Source organism: Myiozetetes cayanensis, unplaced genomic scaffold (genome assembly GCF_022539395.1).
Source record: "Myiozetetes cayanensis isolate MyiCay16 unplaced genomic scaffold, myiCay2020 scf1, whole genome shotgun sequence".
NCBI lineage: Eukaryota > Metazoa > Chordata > Aves > Passeriformes > Tyrannidae > Myiozetetes > Myiozetetes cayanensis.
The window spans coordinates 101,529,059-101,542,929 of NW_026086604.1; the positions used below are offsets into that span (position 1 = coordinate 101,529,059).

The 13,871-nt window shown below is 38.7% G+C and overlaps 1 protein-coding gene across 4 annotated transcripts in view; it reads right to left on the bottom strand.

Moving 5' to 3' along the window:
• EZH2 (enhancer of zeste 2 polycomb repressive complex 2 subunit) overlaps positions 1-13,871 on the bottom strand; it is a 51,208-nt gene that overhangs the window by 2,021 nt on the left and 35,316 nt on the right. For all 4 annotated transcript variants that reach the window (XM_050318135.1, XM_050318125.1, XM_050318116.1 and 1 more), the window contains 9 exons: positions 11,682-11,773; positions 10,527-10,767; positions 9,936-10,105; positions 9,462-9,556; positions 3,627-3,667; positions 2,355-2,480; positions 1,804-1,982; positions 848-943; positions 144-225 (listed from right to left, as the gene is read on the bottom strand). In XM_050318135.1, coding sequence (XP_050174092.1) covers positions 144-225; positions 848-943; positions 1,804-1,982; positions 2,355-2,480; positions 3,627-3,667; positions 9,462-9,556; positions 9,936-10,105; positions 10,527-10,767; positions 11,682-11,773 — 1,122 coding nt within the window. The remainder of the gene's footprint in view (positions 1-143; positions 226-847; positions 944-1,803; positions 1,983-2,354; positions 2,481-3,626; positions 3,668-9,461; positions 9,557-9,935; positions 10,106-10,526; positions 10,768-11,681; positions 11,774-13,871) is intronic.

Genomic DNA, 13,871 nt, shown 5'->3' on the forward strand with positions numbered 1-13,871 from the left:
GCTATCCAAACTGATAGGGAAAGATGCAGAAAAAATATCTCAGTGTTTGTTACCTGCTGTCTGCAAAAGAACAGGACTGAACAAAATGGTGAGCATACATACTTTATTTATGCTGCAAGGGTTGCAAACTAATGCATACATACCATTATTCAAGTTAAACAGAAAGCTGCACATGTATTTGTCGTACACTTTTCCTCTTCTGTCTGCCTCATCCTGAGAAATAATCTGAAAGAAATTAGCACTTTTATGAAAGAGATGAACTCTTCCCTTCTGTAACCATAGCAGCTTAAGGTCAAAAACCCTCAGACATTCTGAGAGACAGGTGGAGGGTTTTTATTCTCTGGGATTGAAAGTATTCCCAAACATAAAATGTTGGTTTTGGTAAGCATTCTGCACTTACAAAACATTCACCATTTGCTCTCAGCATAAATAAATCCTTTCAGAGCAGAAGAAAAGCAAGAATTGCTTCTCATCTCACAATCAAGACTGCATACCTGATTCAGGGTTCTATTGCTACAGAATATAACTTAGTGAGAGCACCTACTGACTTTTAGTACTGTACTAAATGATTTGGCACAAAATTCCAAGCATGTCTGAACTGAAATTACGTCTAAGATAAAAATTACATTTAAGCATCTCATTCTCACAAGAACCTACTTCAGATTTTTTGTGACATTTCAACTGTTTAGCTCCTGGGTTTTGAGCCTCTGACACCAGTGTCTGTCCACTTAGCCAGTCACATCATCCTGTCTAAACATGATACCAGGTTACAGACAATCTGTTGCTCCCTGTCAACAGAGAACTTCACCAACTAAGCTCATATATAATGAGCATTCTCCATCCTTACCTCACCACAGTATTCAGAGATGAATTCATTCTTCTGTACAGGATCTTTAATAAAAATTCCCCAGCCTGCCACATCTGAAGGTGCCAATAGTAAGTGCTGTGGGGCAGAAAAAACAAAAATTTAGACATGCCTGTCTTAGTTTGAGTTCAGGGGTTTTTTCGAGTTTTGTTTTGTATCACTTTATGAAATGTTTATGTTGGGACTCCAGGAGAGTAGACAAACACAGATTCTTCTAGTTATCAAACGCACACTAAAATTACACCTGGTGGATTAGAAGATGTATGTAAAAGAAAAACAACCTCGAGTATTTGAAAACCATTAAAAATTTTAGATTAACCTAGAAATGAGGATGTTACATAAAAACACATTTACTAAAGACTTCAACCTAGAAAGGTCTGCAGACAGAAGCCTACTACTCATTAGCTCAGTACTCAGCTGAACTAGTTTGTGAGTTGGTGTTCCAGAGTAGAGATAAACTTTGGTTTATTGATTGATTGATTTACCAGAGCTGAATGGGCTTTTAAGGTATCTTCAGTAGACCATATTCAAGTTCGTGCATTAGAATCAACAACTGGATAGAGAAACAGCTGTTCTAAGTCTGAGACAAACTTCCTTACGCTGATCTAGGGAAAGACTGCTGAGGTATCTCTTTAAAACAGCAGCCTATTTGCAAAGTACAAGTAAAGCCTGAATGGGGGAAAGGAGATACACAATTGCAGTGCTACACAGAAAACACTAATTGGTACATGACAGAATGTAGACAGAGTTTAACAGTAGCACATAAGCAAGCTAACAAGTGACAGCTACCACCCTTGTCATTTGGTTTGGGGTTTTTGTTTTGTTTTCATGTTTGACAGCACTGAGGCTGTCAAAGAAATTCCATTCGCTGGCTGGAAAATATAGAACCGCCTCAGAACCCAGGTAATAGGCATGTAGTTGTGTAACTATGGTCATACTTTTTTGGATCCTCTCTGAATGCTGCAGTTCTTGCAAGAGACATTTTTGCTGTCCCAGTGGTCAGCTGCTCCACATGTGAGACAGAGGTCAGGATCACACTCACGCACAGCCAGGTAACACGGGCACTGCTTGGTGTTGCACTGCGCTTTACAACGGCATCCAGGAAACCGGTTTTGGCCTACAATGGAAGAGATGGAAAAGAGCAGGTGTGAGAAAAGTACAGTGTAAAACTAAGACCATGCAGATTATGGCATATCAGAATATTAGTATATTAATAGTAACACAGCCCCTGATATCTGTATAGAACATTCAGAAGTGCTGTAAATTCTTTCCTTTCCTGATTTTAGTCTTCCTCAATTTTAAGTCTGAAGACTCTTTCGAACTTCATGCTAACTATGAGGGCCAAATTAAACTGAACACATGCTCACACAGTTTGATACAATTTGCTGTTCCTGCAAGACTGTCTGCAGTACCGACTGACTGCTGGTACCAAGCTAGAGGGTGGGACAGGGAAAGAAGTTTATAGATTACTTTTAAATGTTTTACTTACATTCTGAGCTGCACTGACAAAACTTCTCACAGAAGTTTTGAGCAATTACACATGGGCATGAGCTATCACAAGGCTGACGTGGGTGATCACATGGCTGATAGTTGTAAACATGATTCGATGACCCATCTGAATAAAAATAGCAACATTTTGTAAAGCTGTAAGTTGCAAACAAACAATACACAATTCCCCTCACTCTTCAAGGTAGAAATTCCCTTCCAGTCATTTAAGAAAGTCCCAAACATGAATAAAAAACCCAAACCTACAAATGAGTGGGGTTAAAAACCCGAGAGACACCTAACCAGAACTGTAACATTAGTGGGGTGTTCTACACCATTAGCTCCTGCTTTCTAGTGCACTTTATTCTACCCATTAATCATCTGCTTTGATATTCAGAGCTGAAAGCTCTTCACTGTGGAAAACTGAAAAACGAAATTACAATGGTATAATTTCCTGCATGAACATGTTCTAGAACAGCACAGATATTATTCAGCAAAGTAAATTTGATCAAATACTCGAAGTAATTTTTAATGTGGAACAACAATCAACTTTCAAGCAGGTTAACACTGGCAACATAATACCTGGTTATTATACCACTGTGCTTTCCCAAGTCAATTTTCCAGTACAGACAATGCTGAAGTCTTCTAGATGAGAAAGGAAATATCAAGGACAAGTCTAGAGCAGCTAGGAAAATTTGGTGCCATATAAATTATATTTGCTGTTAATACTCCTGAGCTTGTGTTGGGTTTGCATGAATTTGGAAAAGTGCTCGAGTTAGCAATCAGCAACAAAAAGGGAGAGAGGCAAACTGATTAATTATCTATGTTGCTAGAAGTCCCAACTATTCTCAACAAATTTTCAGAGAACTATTTCTAAAATGAGCTGGTTTTTTACAAAAAACCCACAAAAGCACTTTTTACCACAGCTCCAACTGTTTATACCGTTTTTATCTGTACTTCAATGAGGCCATATTGAAAAGATTGTAAACTCAGCCTCCTTCCTTTTTAATTGAATTTTACAGAGCTCTTCCAGTTATGTAAACTCTTCCAGTTACGTAAACTACCTTTTGTCCCTACAATATCTGTAATGAGAGCTTACTTTTTTTTTCTTTTTATTCCCCAATGAGCTCTAGCTCCCCACAGAATGTATATAATTGCCTAACATTAAAAGAAGAAAGAAAAAGCCACAAACACAAAACCCCCAAAAAACAAAACCAAAAAAGCAATAGTAGAATCTTAAAAGTTCAGGACATAAATTGAATGGAAAGATGCTAACCCTTTTTCAGCTGTATCTTTCTGCAATGAGCAGCCCACAACCTGCAAAAACACAAAACAAACAAGAAGGTTGACAGGAACTCCTCCTGCAGTGGGCTGGGAAAGGGAGCTGCACCTCGCCCCCACATTTTACTTAAGATGGGAAAGTTTCTGGTAATATGAACATCTGCCAACTGCACACAAGTCAGAGGTGGCTTATGCACAAATACCCTGTCCCAGTCTCTTGGAGTTGACAGGACCAAAGCTCTGCAGGCTGCTCCCCCTTCCCCACACCAATCCTCTAGTCCCAGAATTGTAGAGATGAGCAGTCCCCACCCAGCCCAGGCTTTAGAAATGCTGAAATTCTGATGGCCTTGAAGGAAAACCTGCCAAGAGCAGGATGCTGGAGCTGCTTCTAGCAGGCAGAAGCAGCAGCAGAAGGAAGGACATGGAACTGCACATATGGAGGGTCATCTCTAAATAGGGGAGTGAAAGTCTGACGGCTGTTTGCTTCACAGGACTCAGCCCCAGCACAGCACTGGTTGTTGTCTACAGATCACAGCCAAGTCCTACCCTTCACCTGATGAGCTCCAAGTATGTGGACAACAGATGATGATGTCCGTCTGGCACAGCCAGAGTGGTGTGGCCTCAGTGTTATTTTTTTTCCTGGCTGGACAGACTTTTCCCCATTTTTTCTGACTGGTGGTACTGCACTAAGCCTTTTCCCTTCTGCTTCAAACTCTATATGCCTTTCTCTTATGTCCTTACAGTTTTCCTTCAGTGTCCCCTTTCTCAGTCAGGTAAGCTAAGCACACCTTTTGTTGTGTGATGGGTTTTATTTTTGGATTTGTTGTTTTGTTGGGTTAGAGTTGAGGGGGGTGTTAAGAATAACATGCTTTTGGTTACAATAACATGACTCACTACACTTTAACAGTCTCGGAAGTTACAATTACCCCTTTATTTTGTATCCATTTGAGATTGCCAGCTCTTTGGTAGGGAATGTTAACTATTCCATAAACAGCATGCCAGACACAATCAAGCATAAAACAGCTGTCTGGACCTTAGGTACCTGAAAGGAAAACTAGACTTTTGATTTCAGTAGCCTTAAAATTAAAGGAGAAATCAATTGTTTTATTTATTTCTTCACTTCTATGCATTTTATAGTTAGCACTTGTACTTCAGTGAACACACGTAATAAAAAAATAAGATTAAGGATTTTCAAAGTTTATACATCTTGGAGTTTCTCAGTATGTCATATAGCAACATCAAGACAATATGGGAGAAGCCTCATTCCCTGGCCAAATGATGCACTGCCAGCTGCATCAAGGTACCTCACTTTCTCTGCAGATTTACCGAGCAGCCCAGGACACTCATGAACGCAGGTACTCAAAAATCCCCAGCACAGAACACCTAGAAAGCTATTGTGCCTTTCAGTGAATGCAACACTCAGAAGTCTGCACTCTGAAAAACATATCTCCTGCTGTAACTACTTAAATAGGACTTTTTAGCTGCTCCTTCTTTCATAAAAGCATATCAGTTTCTACTTCAACCAAATGGTGTGCTGCACCCCTACATAGCTTCAGATAAATAATAGTCTCTACAAAATTGCCCTCACAAAGCTTTACTGTTAGATTTAACTCAACAAACAACTTACTTTCAAGCATTTGAAAGAGGCCCATACATGTTAGAAACACACAGAGGCAGATTTGCCCTGGTAACTGAGGTTGAGGGGGAGGAAAAAACCCTAGGACTATCAGTATTACAGAGCACTCTAATAAATAGATAGTATTGCTATTAAGAGTGACTCACTCTAGAAAAAAGGCTACCAACAAATATTACAAGCCATTGACTCTTTGTAAAAAGACAGCTCCCATATAATTGAAAGAAGGAGTGTCATTTTAACTTAAACTACTCTAATGCACATCAAATTACTTTCTTTTTTGTCTGTCTGGTATTTGGAAAATTTAACATACCGTATTTTTGAAAAAGTCTTTCGGAGAAACTTGTCTGTCACCCCAAGATAACAGGGATCTACTAGCACACCAAGCCATTCTAGATGGGTAGCTAGACCTCTTAAAATACTGTTTCATTAGCAATTAGTAGGGTTTTCTTTTCCTAAGGTAAAATCCTACTATTTTTCCTATTATTTATCCTAATATTTATCCTAATATTTTAAATGTAAAATGCCACCATCAAAAAAGCACTGGTGCTAACAACTCAAAAGCAGAAAGAAAACTGCAGACGGCAATCACGATGGGAAAGGCACCCGCTAAGCCGCCCTTGTGCAGGAGACTGGTGTCATGGGAGGAGGAGAGCCCAGCGAGGAAGGAGCTGGAGACACACGGTGTCAGCAGGAATTGTGCGGAATGACAGAGGACAACATAAAGTAAGCTGCCAACACTGACCAGCTCGACAGGAGCTTTGATTAGCACAAGCAAATAGTACATTCATTGGCTTGTAACTTTCCAAAACTGCCAGGAAGCATTGCAAGTTCCCCTGGTTAGTGCACAGAGCTGGAGCCTGGTACCATACTAAAGGCAGAGTAATTTTTCTATCTGCCCTATAATCTGCCATCTCAAACAGAAACAAAAGGCAAGATCTGGTCCCATGCACCAGGAAGCAAAGGCAAGCAAAAGGCAAAGTTGAGAAAGCACTCACGACTTGAAGCTTCATTTAAAAAAAGCAAACTGGAAGCTCAGTGGCAGGTTCCCAAGCAAGCCGGTGGATTTGTACATCTGGTTGCTGACATCTGCAGGATAGCCAGCTTAGAAAACACGTGTTTCCAGAAGCATCATGACAGAAGCTGTCAAAAATACTGTTCTTCTCTCCTAACAACCTACTAGACTTTGCCAGTGGTTTTAGGAGGCGGCAGTATCAGCTAATCAGGCACTAAAAATGCATTCTTTGGAAGAAGCTACTCTAGCGTTTCTTGCTCTGCACAGGGATACTCTGCTATCAGAAAGAGCACTGAAAATTCAAAATACATGCCAGTTATGTCAAATATGTAGTTGAGTCTTTACAGTGTTTGATTTTCTGGTATCATTCAGATTTCAGTCTCCTAAATCATCTTATCCACAGCCTTCCTGCCACTCCAAGATTCAGTCTTCCAACCAGGTGGCACATAAGAATCTGTGCCAAGAAGCTGCACCTTCTACCTAATAACAGTGAGGCTTTAAATACATACAAAAAGGCATCCTGAACTCTTGGCAGAACTACATCAGCTATTCAAACACATGCAGTGAACAGCAGTCCAGCATAAGGTAGGGACAGGAGGAGGAAAATGAGAAAGCGGGGGGAAAAAAGAAAATATTTTCAAATAAAATTTACTAAGTGGCATTTGAACACGTGATGAGGGAGAAGAGGAAAACCAAAATAATCAAGAAGCATGACTGAACGTGGACTTACAATCAGTAACAAATCTTTACCAAAATAGAAGAAGCAGTGCTGATTAGTTAAAGCAAATACAGTTCAGCTCCCAGCAATGGAAGAAAAACATACACATAAAAAAAATGAACAGTACTGAAGTACTTTCCCTCCAGCACACATACGTGCTTTTTGGAATTCTTTCTTGGTTCAGGTTTTTTATTGGCTTCTAAGCAAAGTACTTACTCCTCAGGAAGGCAAAGTCTTCCTAAACTGCCAGGTTAATCTCTGATACATAGGAGAGGCTCTGACACTTACCGGTTCTCCAAAAAGCAACTATATTAAAAGCCGCCTTCTCTCATTAATCAGCCTAAGTATGGCCATCTAACAAAAATGACATGGACAAGAAGGAGACAATATATTTCACTATCCCAGAGGGGTGTGGTCTTGCCAGCTAGTTGCTCAGCATGCCTATATGGGCACCACGATGACATGAGCAAATAGGCGAGTCTTGTAAGAAAATCTGCTATCAAATCAGTTACAAGAGGCCATTAAAAGCAGCCTTCTGCTGCTGCTGTTCTCTTTGGTCAATATTGCTTTTGCTCAAAGGCTGTCTGCCACACATACACATGGAAAAACCTGCAGATCAGTAAGACCCTTTCAACGGAAAAGCGCAAAAGGAAAAGAAGGGCTTTCCCAGCTCTAGGACTGCATTTACCCTAAGAGCGAGTAAACTCAACTAAAAGGAAGGTGAAAAACAGAGAAAGACTTCCAGATGTTTGTCCCAGTTGCTGGTTGTGCGACATCTTTAGAGTGCTCAGATTACAGCAGTATGTAGATGGGGTAAACTGTTTTCCTTTTTTGAAAGACTACTGCACATAGGAGAATGGAGACGGCTTGATTGCCATATATTCTGGGAAATAAAAAAAATTTATCTCCTTCAAGGAGAGTTAGAAGAATTAAATGGCATTTCAAAACTAAATTGCTACCATCAAAGTTTTTATATTGCCACCTAATAAAAACAAAATAACATCAAGAAACCTCATGCAATGGTGTGTGCTTTTATTTACTTGGGGAAAAAAAACTAAACTAAAAAATGTCTCGAAACTCCTCCAAAACAATGTCATCCTGGTAACCATAAAATCCATTTCAGCTTCAAAATGCATTTGAGCCTTTCGGTTGCTCTTTTTAAATAGATGTAGTGGCACCATTTTTATAGCAACTTGCATGAATCTGAAAGCAAGCTAATTCCCAGCTGCATATTCCAAGCTTTGCACCATGGTTAATAACCTAAATTTAAACTGCCAAGCCCACCAAATGCCCAAACACTTGAAAACTGTGCCAAGAGCATTAAAATCAATAGCTTCTGCTGAGAGCAGAATCTCTTCCAGATGCTCACTGAATCTCTTCCTAGCTCACATCGCCAGCCTGTACGCTACAAAGCAGAAACATTCTTCCATTCCACGTCAACAGTATCTCTGAGCCAGTATCAGGAATTTCACTAAGCCTGGAAATAATAAATATGCTTACACAAGCTAAGACAGAAGCAAGAAAAACTGATGGGAGAAGAAATGGAATAACAAACTTCAGGGAATAGAGGGAACGTTAAAGGGAGACGTAGGAAAGTATATGGAAAAAAAGTGCACTTATTGCTTGCTGAAAGAAATGCTCTTGCTAATTTTCAGTCAGCTTTTTATCTCCTATGTTCTTATCCCTGGTAATAAACAAAAAAAATTCCATGCAGATTTGCATATTCCGAACCTCAGTATTCTTAAAGAAAAATGCATTTTACTGACAGACAGTAGCCATCAAGTTTAAAATTTCAACAGAAATGGTTTCAGATGGTCTTCGTGGCTCCAGCAAAATGCTTGATTTTGTTCTTCATTGCAGCTCCACTCCAGATAATGGCTTGTTAGCCTGGTTCTTGCTAGTTGCTAATGAAACTAGGATGCTACAAAGGAATAGTGTCTCCTAAAGAAAAAAAAGGCAATCCTACTAGTTTGCTACAAAATTTTTGCTTACTAGCCATCTGAATCTTAATGGAATACACTTTGCCATAAAAAATATAGCTTTAATTTACAAAATTAAATATATAATCATTACTGAATCCCATTGTAATGCTTCTAAATGTAATGTTTATCGCTGCAAACAAAATTATACCACGCTATCTTGAATGTTGCAACAAGCTGTGTAGGGTATTTCTAATCTGAGTTTTGATTACTTGCAGCAATACACCTACAAGAATCTGCTAACAAGACTCTGGCTGTTAAAGAGCTTAAAAAGAAGGGAGAGGGAAAGAAAACTGGAAGATTATATTTGCCAAGGTGGTAAGACTTTTGTCTGAAACCAAAACACCATTTTGTTTTACTGCTGCAAATTTTGGTTTTGGAAGCAAAAGAAATGTCGCATGACTTTTCCTCCAAAATACTTTCTGTTCTGATCCCCTGTACTTCCAATTTATTGTTATGCTAAGGTTATTTAGTAACAGATTTACCTGTGTTTCCTTTTCTTCTTTCTGGGAGGAGTATCAACATCTTCAGCAGGGACTGGTGCAATAATACTAGATTCCTTTACTCTAAACTCATACACCTAACAAGAGATACCATAATACATCCACGATAAATCTCTCACTAGTAGAAAGTTGCTCATTTTCTAAGTTAGTATGATTTCCTTCAACCAAAAACTTACAGATTATATCCAGTCATAGTCTCTTTTCAATGCATTTAAAGCTGATTATTTTTGTCATTTAAGAACTGATAGGCTAATTTAAACCTCCTGTAAATTTAATTTAAAAACAGTTTTAAAACTAACTTTTATGTATTTGTGGTATGAATTCTGGATCACAGCATTCTTGGGAAAACCAAGAAAATTAAGTAATTTTCTCTTTTAGTAATCAATACTGGTATTTCTATACTTCAGTTTTAAAAGTAAAAAGCTATCACCCCTGGCAAGTAGCTTCCTTTCTTACCTGTCTGCACGTTTTGGTCCCAATCAGTCTGGCAATTGCACAGAAGTTGTCATAGTAGGTGCCAATAAGAACTCTAAACATTGAGGCTTCTGCACCACTCCATTCCACATTCTCCGGAGGCTCAATATTTGGCTTCATCTTTATCGGTGTTTGACACCTAGAATTTGCTTCTGTAACAAATAATTGAGAGTAAGGTAATTTCAAAAATTTTACACAGCCCTTAAAAATGTCAAATTATTAACTGAAGCTAAAAATATCCCAAGTTGTTGTTGTTGTTGTCTCCTAAGAGCCACAAAAACCCAGCACTTTCCACACACTTCTTGCAGAAGCTAGGAGTAGCTATTCAATTACATGATCTATACATAAATTGAGACAATCTGGGCATTTCCTTTCAGGATTTTGTTTGATTAAACTCATATTATTAGTCTGTCTTTTCATTCAGTCCCATACATTCTAAATACGCATTTCCTGTGGCCCAACTTGTTTTGGTGGGTTTTGTCGTTGGTAGGCTTTTTTTGTTTGGTTTGGTTCTATTTTGTCTTCTCAAGCACTGCAGCTAAACTGAAAAAAAGAACCATAGAGCAGCCTCACCAGAGGAACTGGATGTTTCATCTTTCTTTTCTTCTTCTTCTTTATCATTGTTTTCTCCTCCAGTTTCCGTTCCAGCTTCTCGGTCACTGTCCGTGTCTTTTGATTCCAAGACATTTATTGTTGGCGTGCTGGGTCTGCTGGTGTTGTTTGGAAGTCTCCCCCTCCGGCGGCCACCCGGGCGCTTTGGTGGTGTCTTTATACGCTCAGCAGTCAAGGCAGCTGCAAACTCCTTTGCTCCTTCCTAAACACAAAACATCACAATTTTTAGTAAAATAATTAAAAAGTGGTTTCTCCCATGATCAGGGCTTGGGAAAAGGCACATTCTGCTTGTATACTGCATAATTCTGCATTATTCTACAAAATAATCATGTACACAGAAATTCCAGTTAAATGTACTCTAACCATAAACATAAAATACTACCATGAAAAAAATCTACATTTACAAAGTACTCATATCAGTATTCTAGTTCCCCTTTCATTTTGGCTGCCAAGTGAAAAATAACTCAGTATAAGTTTCTATTTTCCCAGATGACATAAAAAATGAGAATTTCCTACAGAGAATACCTGTCAAAACACAGGAACTCTTCTTGCACATGGCACTTCAACAATGTGTTCTGCATTTTTTAAAATGCAAGGGTTGGTAATTTGTTTTCTAGTGGAAAGCGGTATGACAATGTGTAGCAAGTTTTTAGATCGGAAAATCGCATAGTTTTTCATACTAAAAAATTTAGGAGAATTATGAGAGAGATTTGAAATTACATTACATCTCACCTTATTAATTTCTATGGAATCTGCCTTCGGCAAACTAAAAAACCCCTATAATGTTTAGTTGTGATATAATCTACAAGAGATCTTATTCTGCAGTTCCTTGACTAGATTGGACACATAGCAGCAACACCATCATTAGGAGGTAATAGTATTTCTTCCCTACAGTATCTCAGGCCACATCTAACAGATCTAAAATGTATTCCTACTTAAGATGATTGGAAGTTAAATCTTTTCTTTCACATCAACTGAAGATAACCTACTTGACTGCAAGTGGCCCACAAGTATATGCACTATCCTAGATCCAGTGTGTCCTTATATAAAGTGTATCCTGCTATACTGCAGCTAGCACTAGCACTCAGTGAATTGTAACATATAAAATTATCTTACCAAATGTTGGTAACAGTGCGGTCCACAAGGCTTATTATCTAATGCTGTTTCTGTATTCTTTCGTTTATAAGTATTAGGAGTTGCATGGAATGCTGTTGAATCAAAACATCACATTTTTAAGTTTTCATACAAAAATTTATTAAATATCTAACCTTAAACAGTATTCAAAACACAAGGTTTACCGAGACTTTACTTAAACCGGAAAAAAAATATTAACAAACGGGAAAAAACCCACAAAATAAACCCCATGTAGTGACATCTGACTTACCACTTAAATACACAGAGACGACACATAGGTTAAGTTTCACATATCATGGAATGGTTTGGAAAGGACTTTAAAGATCATCTAGTTCCAAACCCACTAGTTTGGACAGGGACACCTTCCACTAATGGACCAGTTTGCTCAAAACCCCATCCAACCTGGCCTTGAACATTTCCAGGGATGGGGCATCCACAGCTTCTCCAGGCAATCTGTTCCAGTATCTCACCACCCTCACAGTCAAGAACGTCTTCCTTATATCAAATATAAATCTATTCCCCTTCAGTTTAAAGCCATTATGCCCATTTACATCAGCAAAGACAATCATCACATTTATTTCATATATCAAGGAAGATTTGCTCTATCTCCCTTCCTAACAAAAGAACAGACTTTAATTTGTTGTCATGTTAAACAAGAATTATTCAGGGCTTCTATTAATGCATGATCATTCTTTCAATCTGTTAGATTCAGTTGTTCAATTCCTATCTTGTCAAAAAATCCCAAGCCCTCTTTGGAAAGGTAATGGATCCAACTTTATATTTTCATCAAGGAGGAGACATGTAAGCATTTTTGCTCTATTAGTTTATCAGCACTCCAACTAAGCTGATGGGATATAAGAGTTCAGTTCCTGTATCCCAGCTGCAGGGTAAAAATAAGTTAGCATTGCACAGTCACTATGGATCAGAACAACCACAGTTAAGTCTGCAACTTGCAGAGAAGTGTCTGCTCCTTATCTGATGGACTCTATACAGCTCTGTATAAGCTGCAGAGCAGTAACTCGGAAAAGAGCAGAACTGGGTATGTTACACATGCAACATGAGCATCTTTATAACAGGATAGTAGAATTTCCTACCCATTCTCTTTGCCAGAGCCTGTTGTCTTCCCGTGCAATCCCTGCCAGCAGGGTGCTTTCAGAGAGACTGACTTACATAGTTTTGCTGGAAGTCTTGGGAACTTCTCCGTAACACTTACTTAACTGAAGCCTGGAAAACCTGCCACTAGACTCTCATCAAAACTCATATACTTATGCTCCCAAATTACCTTAGGAGCTTTTTTAAATACTATCCTTAGTTTTCTGCAATATTCTTTTTAAAAAAAATTCATCTGGGTGCAAGAAAACATTATTCTGTTTTTTTATATATATGTACACACATATATACACAAATAGATACATATCAGTAAAGACTTTGTCCCTCTAAAGGTGTTAACAGTGGCATACAGAACTGCAAATAACAAAAATGGGGAATGCACTAAAGTTCAAAAGAAAAGAAAAGAAAAAAAAAGAGACTACTCAGTGCTAGCCGTCTGTTTGTTAATGTTCCTTGAAGGCCTAGAAAAGATGCTCATCTGAAAATGTGGAATTTCCAGGCTCCGTAAAAGTACTTATGCTGCAGTTTTACCACAGCTGCAGTTAGGCAACTGTAACTTACAGTGAAGTTTTTAAACATTCAGTGAATTATAAATGCTAACGTTCAAACTGAAAGATGAAATCCCTCCCCTCTTACCCATATTAACCTAAAACTGCAGTTCCATACCAACACGACAGACATCCCTCTCCTTCTTTAACCATCACCATAGGCTTTCCTACTTATCCTGTTTCTAGATCACGCACAAGGCTTCTCTCTATATATCAGCTATGCTTTCAAGACTGAGCTTTTTAAATGCAGCTCCTTCCCTTTTAAAGAATGTGGGCAGAGCCCAAATATGTCTTCATAGACAAAGTTTTTAAAAGCAAATTTCATTTCAGCGGTCTGGTTCACAGTGTAGCTCTGCAAGCATCAGTGAGGAGGGTGACCAGTGCTGGTGAGCACTTCTTAAGAAAGTTTCTCTGATGAAACCACTCTGTCTTGGAATCAACCCTTCATGCCCCCCTCCCATAAAGGAGGGCAGGTTGAAAATCAAATCATACATTCTATACTGTTGTGCCTGTA